The 11348-nt window shown below is 37.2% G+C and overlaps 1 protein-coding gene across 1 annotated transcript; it reads right to left on the reverse strand.

Moving 5' to 3' along the window:
- Window positions 1-410: 410 nt before the first annotated feature.
- Window positions 411-9398, reverse strand: LOC137941163 (DEAD-box ATP-dependent RNA helicase 18). The gene is made up of 11 exons (XM_068786459.1): window positions 9015-9398; window positions 8489-8725; window positions 3425-3685; window positions 3201-3280; window positions 2737-2842; window positions 2472-2585; window positions 2065-2163; window positions 1867-1956; window positions 1531-1637; window positions 1317-1460; window positions 411-1232 (listed from the first exon to the last, which is right to left on the reverse strand). Exons 1-11 carry the CDS (start codon window positions 9276-9278, stop codon window positions 812-814), a joined length of 1923 nt encoding a protein of 640 aa, XP_068642560.1. The 5' UTR covers window positions 9279-9398; the 3' UTR covers window positions 411-811.
- Window positions 9399-11348: the final 1950 nt, after the last annotated feature.

Here is an 11348-nt window from a genome sequence, read left to right on the forward strand (position 1 = left end):
GTCCCGACTCCCAAGCCCTCGTTAATTTAACAAGCTAACTCACGAGCTTTCGAACCAAACCATGGTTCGATCGAACTCGGCTCGTTAACTTAAACGAACCGTATCTAGATCTCAAACCGAGTTTGAGATCTAGATAAATTAAATCAAACTGAACCAAACTCGAGCAGCTCGTGAACTGGCTCAGTTTGATGCCACCCCTACCTAGGGGACATACCTCTCATAAGTTTTCAAAATACCAAATTGCAATCTCTATTGGTAGAATTGAAGTTTTTTTTCTTAATTCTCAATTGTCCAGTGAATCTATAATCTATTTTTATTCGAGTTTTTACATATAAATCTCCCTTTTCTTTCAAAACTTCCCAATGTGGACTGGTACAACAAGCAAAACTACCTAAAAACACGAGGTGAAATTTTAACCAAAATTGTGGGGATAGAATCGAATAAAATAGGTAATATTACAAGCACAACATTGCAGTGCTACTAAAGTTTGCTCCCAGACAATCCTTTCAAACGGACCATTGTCTCTGGTAAGCCTTACCTTCCAGTGATAAGATGAAGCTACAGGATCAAATCCATCTGTCACTTGTGTTATATTCATGTTAGCTTCACAATCTCACCTTAATGGGATTCTTCCACCAAACTGAAATCATAGAACTCAAAGAGTCCGAACAGATTCACCAAAAACACGTGCAAATGGACATGATCTGATAATAGAATGCCACATCTCGTGTTCCCGGAAGATGCATAAGCAAAACTTCAGGATTGATTAATGATGATGAGTGACAGTGTCCTGATTCATCTCTCCATGTTATTATTGTTCACTTCGTTTCATTTTAACAGATTTGCCACCTGATCTGTTCAACTTCTGTTTGTTGCTTCCACCCACCCTGGCAGGAGCAGAATTATCTGCCTTTCCAGACCTTTTAATCTCTGAAGCTGGTGGAGCATCTCCTTCAGAACAACCCTCAAGACCCATAAGCTTATCAAACTCACTTTCATCAATTACGCCCCTCTTCAACTTTTTCAATAAGCGATACTCCTGCTCTAACTCTTGCTCGTCTTCCATTGTCTGAAGAGCCCGTCGTTGCCTACCAGTTTTTTTCTTCATTAGACCAGTACCACCATCTGCTTTCGGTCTGGTCATCTGTGGTCTTCTCTCTTGATTGTTAATTGACCCTTTGGCCACCTTTGCTTGCATGTTCTTTTGCCTTTGTTTTTCGCGAGCTTTATCTCTAAATATGCATGCAAATATTCAGTTAACCCCAACAAAATTGAAAACCAGCAACTTAGAAAGACATTACCAGAGTGTAGCTTACTTGTACTTAATGGTAGTCACATCAACATCTTCAACTGGTGTAAAGCCTTCAACCGAGAGAGAGTGATGTTTCACCTCAGGCATTGAAGGGATTTGGAGTAGCCCATATCCCATTGCCATTTTGCCAACCTCCAAGTCCTTCCATCTGAAAAGTCAATCTTTTCTGAGTATCTATTTTTAGAGTTTTCAACAATGCGGTAAATAACTGCAAGAACCTGAATATGAAGGTGCAATGATGCTCTTTATAAGCGCGCATGTATGAGACAAATGCCTTGACTCCTTTCTCCATAACATCACGGTCCTTTTTTGCAAGAGAACGTATCTAGAGAGTAATTTTGCACCAAATAAGTAACTTTGATAAGAAACACTGCAAAAATGAAATAACTTCCTTCCGAAAACGCTAATGACAATTACAAGGGCTTTGCAAAAAAAATTCTCCCTTGCTCAAGGATAACTTACTACTAAACCACAAAATCAAAGAGACCAATGGAGAAGTGTTAATAAAATGATTGGGCTGGACAGCCAAAAAATGTTTATATGGCATCACTTGCCTTGGGAACAATGTCAACTGTTCTATCTGAACACTTCCTCTCTTGAAGTGGAACTCTCCTGATTCGCAGGAATTCTACATAAGCATCTTCCTTTATGCAAGAAACAGAATATAATCAAATTGAAGACGAGGTTATTGAGCCGACTGACGATAACACAAACACCAAGAGACACCATATAAAGGAACAAAATAATCCAACCTTTGGCAAAAGATAAACTATAGCACTTCCTAATCTTCCCAACCTTGCAGTTCGACCAACTCTGTGTATGAAGACATTTGGATCTTGAGGTGGATCATACTGCATTTACATAAATGGTTCAGCAGATCTTTGTGAAAAAGGAATTCTTTTTTTCTTGTCCAGAGTCATTGTCCATAGAAAAGCAGAAACCAACTCTCTTCTTGAAAAATGATTTTGACTTTCAACTAGATAGTAGAATTAAATTAAATAAATGTGCCTCAAAGCCCAACTGATGGCATTTCATCAAAGATTTGAAACTTCAAGATTTAGCATAAAATAGTGAGAAAGAAATTGAGCTAGGTTACTCATAAGTAAACTTTATCCACATACAATATTCAAAAAAAATAAAAATACAGAAAGAGAGTTACCTGCACTATCCAATTAACACCCGGAATATCAAGCCCACGTGCAGCTACATCTGTACATAGAAGAATGCCACTTGAAAGGGTGATGAAAGATGCCAAGGCTTTTTCTCTTGCAGCCTAAACAGATAGACAAGCTCAATATCATATATAATATGCTTTTGAGTGAGGCACAGCATATACATTATACATTCTGTTCATTGGGATCCATTGACGTTTTAAGACTATTCTTTTAACCAGTTAGCTGTCAAGCACAAAATTCAAGGGATACCTGTTTCATCTTGCCATGAAGAGGAACTATAGAACAACCTTTAAGATCATTGAGCTGTGGAAGAACTAGTCCCCAGTAATCAACACAGGCGCATGTCATGAAGTAGCTGCAACACTCAGACAAACAAATCATTGTGCATACGATGCACTGGACTCTCAGCAGAACTTTTTCATTTTTAAGGACATGAAAGATACTGATCAAAATACAAAAGAGCACGAAATAGAATGAGCTTCAAAAAATTGGTTTGATGCATCAGATAGCAACCTACTGACAGGACTTCCACACAAGAACAGGCTCATATTGACACACTTCAATTTTAAGCCCATGTTGCAGACATTTTTGGTGTATGAAAATGAAGCAATTCACTTCAATGGAAGTAAGCCTTCTCAAGATGATAATACACTACCAATGCCTCAAGTAAATAAAAACTCAAATGTCTATATCATGCTTTCACAGAGCCTTACATGATAATCTTTTTTGACATGTTCTTTGAGACAAAATTGACAAGCTCCGAAGGCTTCTTCTCTGCTTCACATTCTAGATACTGGGATTGAACAAAACATGCATAGTAAAGGAATTAGTTCACCAAAAAATATAAAGGTATTAATATATATATTGAGGCATCAAGTTTACTTAAAATATATAAAACAACAAAAATATGTGAAACGTTTTTATGAAGCAACAGTACCTCGATATGAAGTCCTAAAGGAGTCCTGGAACCAGCTAATTCTTGAGAGGAGACCAACCCATTCTGTGGTTTAAATTCGGTTTTCACTTCTACTCTAACAGGATTCCTTAATCCCGCCTTGGATAGCTCTTCAACTGCCTCAGTCTGTGTAGCTGAGAACAGACCAGTTCTCCGTAGCTTTGGCAATTGAGATATTATGGATGTAATCTGCCTCTGGAATCCCATGTCTAAGAGCCTATCAGCCTCATCCAATATCAAAAGCTGTTTCAGGAAAAAGATAGATACAATCTTTAATTTTAATCAATATGTGAGCATAACTAAAATAAATGGGTCTATCATAAATCCTAATGAGCAATGAAAACACATAATGTACACAAGCAACACTCAAATGTGTCAATAATGTCAAAATCAGACACTCAAAGAAAAGAGGAAAAAGAAAATCTTCAAATTTCATGGATTCAACAACCTAGCCACCTCATGATGTTATGGACCATCATCCCAAGTAAGCCAACCAACCATCCGTAGCTCATTTCACTATGCAACAATCTTTGGGTCTGAATGAACACTTAAGCCAGACATGTGGATTAGCCCTCTTACCATAAATAGTCAAGGGAAAACACACTAGTCATTAACTGGTTGATTAATAGTATTGGGGAACATGTGGCAAACAATATAGTGCACCTAGAGACAGCCAAAGTAATTTGGGCTACATGTTTTGAATTATATTCAACTCCTAACAATCTACAAAAGATTTATGTTATTTTTCAAGAGATGTGCAGTACAAAGTGTAAAAGAACGGAAAATTGCACAATCATATGCACTTGATAATGCCACACAGGAAAAGCAGAGGGAAGATTTTATTTCAGCTATATGTCTTGCAAATTTACCATCCTACTTGGATGTTGCCAAGTTATTGGTACTTACCTCTGCTGCAAAACCTTCCTTTAATGATGTATGTGCAACCATGCTATGGATTCCAATTAAGAAGTCCAACAGTCAGCCAGAACAAGTGGAAAGCTCAGTTATGCTCTCCCAAGGGAGAGGGAATAATGGTTATGGTAGAGGTAAAGGAAAAGGTGGAAAGACACTTGGCAGAGGAAGAGGTAGAGGTGGGAATGCTCCTACCTCTAACACTAGTGGTTAGCAAAGGAAGTGTACCTTTTATGGGCTCAACAATTATCCAGTTGAGAATTATTGGAGCCAACATGGTAAACCACCATACTTCAAGGTTAATCAAGCATCAACGTCTACTATACCTACCAATAGTGAAGCACCCTCAGATTCCTCCAAAGGAATATTGACTCTATCAGAAGAGGATCATGAATTGTTTCAAACATTTAAAAGTATGATGGTTGTTCCCCAAAACAACACAACCGCCATAGTTGCTACTAATGATACATATTCCTTTCTCTCATGTTCCAACAATTCAACTTGGATCATTAATTCCAAAGCCTCTGAGCATCTCATGGGTAAAATTGAAAACTTGTCCTCTATGACACCACACACTTTAGACCGTTTTGTTTCTATTGTAGATGGATCCCAAACAAGGATTCAAGGTACCAGTACATCTACCATTTCACCAACATTTCACTTTCTAATGTTTTGTTTGTCCCTCAATTTCCATTGTCTTGTATCAGTGAGTCAATTAGCCAAAAAACTAAATTGTTTTGTTACATTTTTTCCCTCTTGTTGTGCGTTTCAAGATATCAAGACGAAATAAGTGATCGGTGGCGGCCATGAGAGAAGGGGCCTTTACTATATGGACTCTACCATATTGTCAGCAATAACAACAACCACAACAGAAGAGACTTAGCCATCCCTCATTAGCAAATTTAGAAAGTTTAGTTCCTTCCCGTTATTTGGTTTTACAGTTGTCATGTGAATTTTGTGAGCTTAGAAAATACCATAGATCTGTTTTTCAACCCAGGCAAAAGAATATTATTTATATTTCTTTTTCTTTAGTTCATTCGAATATTTAGGGACCAGTTAATGTCCCAAATATATCTCAATCTAAGTATTTTTTTTATATTTGTGAATGATTACACGAGAGTTACATGGTTATATTTGATAAATGACAGAGCTGAAGTATTTCCTATTTTCACCACTTTTTGTGCTATTGTGGAAAACCAATTTAAAACTAAGGTCAAAATATTTTGGTATGATAACTCGAAAGAGTATTTTTCCTCTACCTTTCAATTTTTTTGTGAAGAAGAAGGGATTCATCAATCGTCTTGTGTTTATACACCTCAATAGAATGGTGTAACAGAAAGGACACATCGCCACCTTGAAGAAGATGGTCGCACTATCATGTTGTCTATGAATGCTCCCCAATTTTATTGGCCTTATGCAGTCCTCACTACTTGTTTTTTATTAACCGCATGCCCTCAAGTGTGCTCAAAGGTGCCACCCCCTTTTCAAAACTGTTTCCTGAATCGGTTGTCTTTCTGTTTGCACCTAAGGTATTTGGGTTCACATCTTTTGTTCATCACTTGGGGCCTTCCCAGAGTAAAATTCTTCCTCGAGCTATTAAATGCATCTTCTTGGGGTATTCAAAAAACCAAAAAGGCTATATGTGTTACTCTCCATCCTTGAAGACAACACTTATCGCAGCCGATGTTTCTTTTTTTGAGTATCAACCCTATTTTTCAGCTAGCTCTCCTCTGGTTTCCATCATCTACAACGATGCCAAAGCCACTTATTCCGATAGATTATGATTTTCAGATTGGGACCGACCTTTTGAAGACCCTCTCTCTACATCCATTGACCAGTCACCTATGGAGTTATCAAATGATCCTGAGGTATGTTCTCCTCCTTGCTCTCTAGTAGTTTATGGACCACCTTATGATACTAAGCCCATTGCTCTTCGTAAAGAGCCTCACTCCACTATCATTAAACCTCCATCCACCTCACACCCTATCTCTCATAATGTTTCTACTCACTATTTGTCTTCGAGTCTCTTTTTGTCTGCAATGTCTTGTTCCACCATTTTTTCCTTCTATGAGGAGAATTTAACTAATCCAAGGTAGAAATCTATCATGGATAAAGAGATTCAGGTTATGTACCATAATTTCACTTGGTATTTGGCCACTCTTCCAACAAGGAAAAAAAAAAGTCGGGTGCAAATGATTTTTCATCCTCGAGTATAATCCAAATGGTTTTGTTATCAGATACAAGGCTTGGTTAGTTGCTAAAGGTTATACACAATCCTATAGTGTTGATTATGATGAAATTTTTTCTCTCGTTGCCTAGATGAACTCTATTAGAGTTTTTATTTCTCTAGCAGCCAATTTTAAATAGGAGTTGCATCAGTTAGCTATCAAGAATGCTTTCTGGAATGGTATACTCTCTAAGGAAGTCTACATAAGTCAACCAACTAGTTATGTGGTTGAGGGGAAGAAAGTATGTCAAATGAATAAGGCAATCTATATGAGTTGAAACGGTCTATGCGGACTTGGTTTGATAAATTTACAATTGTGGAGACGACTTGGGTTCAAGAGGTGTAAAAGTAATCACTCAAATGTTTACCAAAAACACCACTAAGGGAAACATTCTTATGGTTGTATATGTGGATGACATTGTTATTATGGGCAATGATCTTAGTGGCATTCAGCAGGTTAAGTAGGACCTTAATAAGAAGTTCTATACCAAAAACCTCGGGCTTCTCAAGTACTTCCTTGGAATTAAAGTTCTTCAGTCTAGGTATGGTATAATCCTATCACAAAGGAAATACGTATTGATATATTAAAGGAAACCAGGATGCTTGGATGTAAGCCAACGGATACACCTATGGGACCTAATGTTAAGTTGTGTGCAGGAACAGGTAGTGATGTTAATGTTAGTCTGTTTCAACAGTTAGTTAGGAAACTGATCTATCTCATAGTCACAAGACCAAATATTTCTTATTCGGCCAGTGTTATGCATCAACCACAATAATCACATTGGGGAGCATTGGAAAGAATCATACGGTACCTAAAGAACAGTCCAAGTGAAGGACAACTATATAAACGTCATGGTCACACAGAAATTGAAGGTTTTGCTAATGCTGGCTAGGTTGGGTCTCCTAATGATAGGAAATCCACCTCTGGTTACTGCACAACTATTGGGGGCAATCTAGCCGCCTAGAAAAGCAAGAAACAAAATGTGGTGACTAGATCGAGTACATAAGCGGAATATCGAGCTTTGGAACTTTTAGTAAGTGAATTGTCATGGCTAAAATCGTTCATGCCTGAGCTTGGGTTCTAGATAACCAAGCCTATACAACTTTACTCTAACAATCAAGCAGTTATCCATATTGCGACCAACCCAGTCTTTCATGAGAGAACCAAGCATATTGAGATAGACTGTCAATTCATTCGAGAAAAACTTCAAGCCAGAATAATATCTATGTAGTACAAACCTTCAAAGAATCAATTGGCAGACATTTCACAAAGGCTATTGCAACAAAGTCACTAATAGATACCTACTCCAAGTTGGAAATATTTGATGTTTTCTCACCAGTTTGAAAGGGAGTGTTGAAGAAGTTTGAGCAGTATTCTATGTAATTATGAGAGTGAATGGCATAAGATGTAACCAGTTGAAAGTTTGTGTTCTTTTTGTTTCTTATGTATTAGGGCAATCAAATCTCACTTACATAAATATGAAAGAGAAGGGGAGAAGCTCATTAACGAGCTCTCTTTTAACCCTAAACAAGAGCTACACGTGGACTATAACCACTCCAAGAATCAGATACCTCTTTCTTATACTACTTTTTTTTTCTTCTTCTTCTTCTTCTTATTCTTCTTCTTCTTATAAAAAACATAATATTTTTAGTGACTAATATAGTGCCTAATACATGAGTACTGAGTCAGTTCACTTATGAGCCCCAATCTCAATATGCCAATCCTAAATGAAATCAATTTGCATGCTTAAGTGACCGTAGAAGGCACTTTTCACTTCTTGAGTGCAGTCTCCTTAATTTCAATAATCCATATTAGTTACAGTTGCTTTCCTGAAAAAAAAGGTCTTCAAAACGTGTTTGCCATGTTAGTAGATCAATTAAAATAAGTTTAAAATTAAAGTACACACCTCCAAGCTGCGGAAATCTAAGACATCCACACGCTCCATTATGTCGTAAAGCCTTCCAGGTGTACCTATAAGTACATTAACGCCTTCCTCCTCTATCTTCTTCACGTCTGCCTTTATTTCTGACCCTCCAACAAGAAGCATGGCCTTAACATTCGGAAGAGTCGAAATCAGAGGATGCGCAACATGGAAAATTTGCGAAGATAACTCCCTCGTAGGTGAGATAATTATGCCCATAATCTGCACAACTTCAAAAGTTAATTTAGTGTAAAACCTTTTGTATGCCCATAACCTTCACAGCTTCAAAAGTTCATTTCAATGTAAAATCCATTGACTGGTAATCTATATGTCTGGCATCAAGTTATAAATGTTTAATTATAGTTATCATACAAACATAAAACTACACATGTTAAACCGGTGAAAAAATAAAAGGAAGATATTCAACCGGTGTTTACCAGAAAACAAAGATACTAGACCGGTAAAATATCTGAAACACTGAAATCACAAGCTCGGTTTGTGAGAAAGAGACCTGGTGAGGTTTGGGGCTTTCAGCGGACCGACGAAGAATTTCCACGAGAGGAACGAGGAATGCCAGGGTTTTGCCAGAACCAGTGGCGGCGTCGACGGCGACATCCTTGAAGCTGCAAAGAAGGGGGATGGTGGCGGCTTGAACAGGGGTACAGAAATCGAAACCATCTTGCTTCAGGGCTTCGATAACAGGAGGAGAGAGAGGGGGATTAAGCTCGGAGAATCGAACACTGGTTAGAGCACTATTGAAAGCGCTCGACGCCATGACCACGATACCTTGGGTTGCAGTTAGGTCAAAGTTAGAAATTAGGAGAGTACGAGTTACAAACGAGGCCAGACTCGGACAGAGATTCTACTGGATTGATCGCCACCGTCAATAGATCGAACCTCGAGAGCCCGGCGAGAACGCAATGCTATAAAAACCGAAACCCAGACAACTTTACTAACAACAGAATGAAAGTAAACAGGTCCAATTAAACCTGGTTCAACCCGGTGTGACCGCTAAAAAAATATGAAAAAGATATCTTTTACGATTTATAGAGAGATATCATTTTGCTTTTGTTTTGAACAACTAGGTAGATGCCCCAAATTGGTTCTTAGGAGGGTTAGTGCACATTGTAAGTGTAGGGCCAGTGAAAGTGAAGTACTTGTTTGTGTTAGTGTACATAATTACAAGTGCAGTGTAAAGTATTTACTTGTGTTAGTGTGCACAATGTAAAATGCAGTATAAAGTACTTATTTGTGTTAGTGTGCACAATAGAAAGTGTAGTGTAAAGTGCACATAAATTATTTATTAATAAAATATGTTGATATATCTGACTTTTAGAAATTTAAATTAATATTAGTTAATAAATAAAGTATATTAAATATAACAATTAAACAAATGCTTACTTTTATATTATTAAAATTATAATCAAAATGTAATTTTGTAATATCTAAATATGAAATAATTATACAAACATCGTACTACACAGCATACTACACAAACATCGTAATAATAAAAATAAAAATAATACAAATATAACTCAATCACCTATTTAATATAAATAAAATTACATATGGACATACAAAAATACAACACAAAATATATTTGTCAAATTAGGGTGGGGAAATAGGGAAAATCTAGGTCCATTTTTTAGCCTTTTTTTTTTGTCAAATTAGAAGTTGGGGTTTGAGGTTAAAGGTTCAGGGTAGAGTTAAGTTCATAAAAATATGTTCGAAGGGAATGAGGCAAGAACGAAGCTGAGGGAAAGGAAATGGTGTGGAAAAAACCTTGGTTTTGAAGTCAAGGCTCGAGGTTAGGTTGGGTGTTTAGAAACTCCACTTGACCCAAACATTAAACAAAGCTAAAACTATTTTAAAAGGAATGAAAGAAAATTAAAAAAAAAATATTAGTTTTTATTATACTTTATAATTAAAAAATAAAATTGGAAAGTAACTAAATATTAAATATTGCATAATGAAAAGTCCAAAATATGAATATAAAATAAAAAATAGAAACAAGAGATTATAAAAAAAAAAACTGAACATAAATAATAACAATGGTTATTTAAAAGGAAAAATTAATAATTTTAATTATGGTGTGCCTTGGTTTGAGTTATTGTAGCTCGTCTTCCTCACTCAGCGAGTGGAAAGACAAATAACAAGGGGTAGACATCCTAACAAAGAAAACCGTTAAGAGGACAACGGAGGTTGTAGAGAAGGGAGAGAAGTCGTTGAAGGTCATCAGTGCTGGGGTCGGCAAGAGGAAGAGAGTCAAACGCCGGGAAGAGGTCACAAAGGGGGTGATTGAAATTGCCGAAGGTCGTGAGCGAGAGAAGAGTCGGAGATGTTGCAAAGAGGGGAGAGAAGCCGCCGATGATCGTCGGTGATGGGGACGACGAGAGAAAGAAAGGACGAGCACCTGGGAGAGGTCGTAGAAATCGCCGAAGGTCGCAAGTGAGAGAAGAGCTGAAATTTTTTTCTCCAAAACCCTTTCGTTCGATAGCACACCCGACAACTTGAACCTAATGTAATTGATGGAGGGAAATAGAATTTAGAGCTCGACCCCTCTGAATTCACTTTCCCTAGCATTATGCTTAAAACAGGGGAAAATATATTATATTTGTAATTTACTTTCCCTCCCAACTTACAAAGGGCACTAACGGGTTTTAGCGTATTTTACCCAACGTAAGTGAAATACATTTCACTTACTGAGGGTACTAATAGGGCCTTAGAATTCTTTGGTATGACTTGTAATAAAAAAATTCTCACTTTAACAAATATTATTGGATAAAATTGTTACGTGGAAAGCACATCACCTAGAGAATCATGATCACCATATTCTCCATAAGAA

This window comes from Aristolochia californica, unplaced genomic scaffold, assembly GCF_029961685.1.
Source record: "Aristolochia californica isolate CCGP_79_NKW_82.1479 unplaced genomic scaffold, dmAriCali1.0.hap1 SCAF_10, whole genome shotgun sequence".
Taxonomy (NCBI): domain Eukaryota; kingdom Viridiplantae; phylum Streptophyta; class Magnoliopsida; order Piperales; family Aristolochiaceae; genus Aristolochia; species Aristolochia californica.

Excerpts from the sequence above, each read along its gene's own strand:
- LOC137941163 (XM_068786459.1), bottom strand. The coding sequence starts at position 9,278 with ATGGCGTCGAGCGCTTTCAATAGTGCTCTAACCAGTGTTCGATTCTCC. Across the intron at positions 2,164-2,471 it reads GTGTTAATTGGATAGTGCAG|TATGATCCACCTCAAGATCC; the intron begins GTAACTCTCTTT and ends ATGTAAATGCAG. Across the intron at positions 1,233-1,316 it reads GTGACTACCATTAAGTACAA|AGATAAAGCTCGCGAAAAAC; the intron begins GTAAGCTACACT and ends ATGCATATTTAG.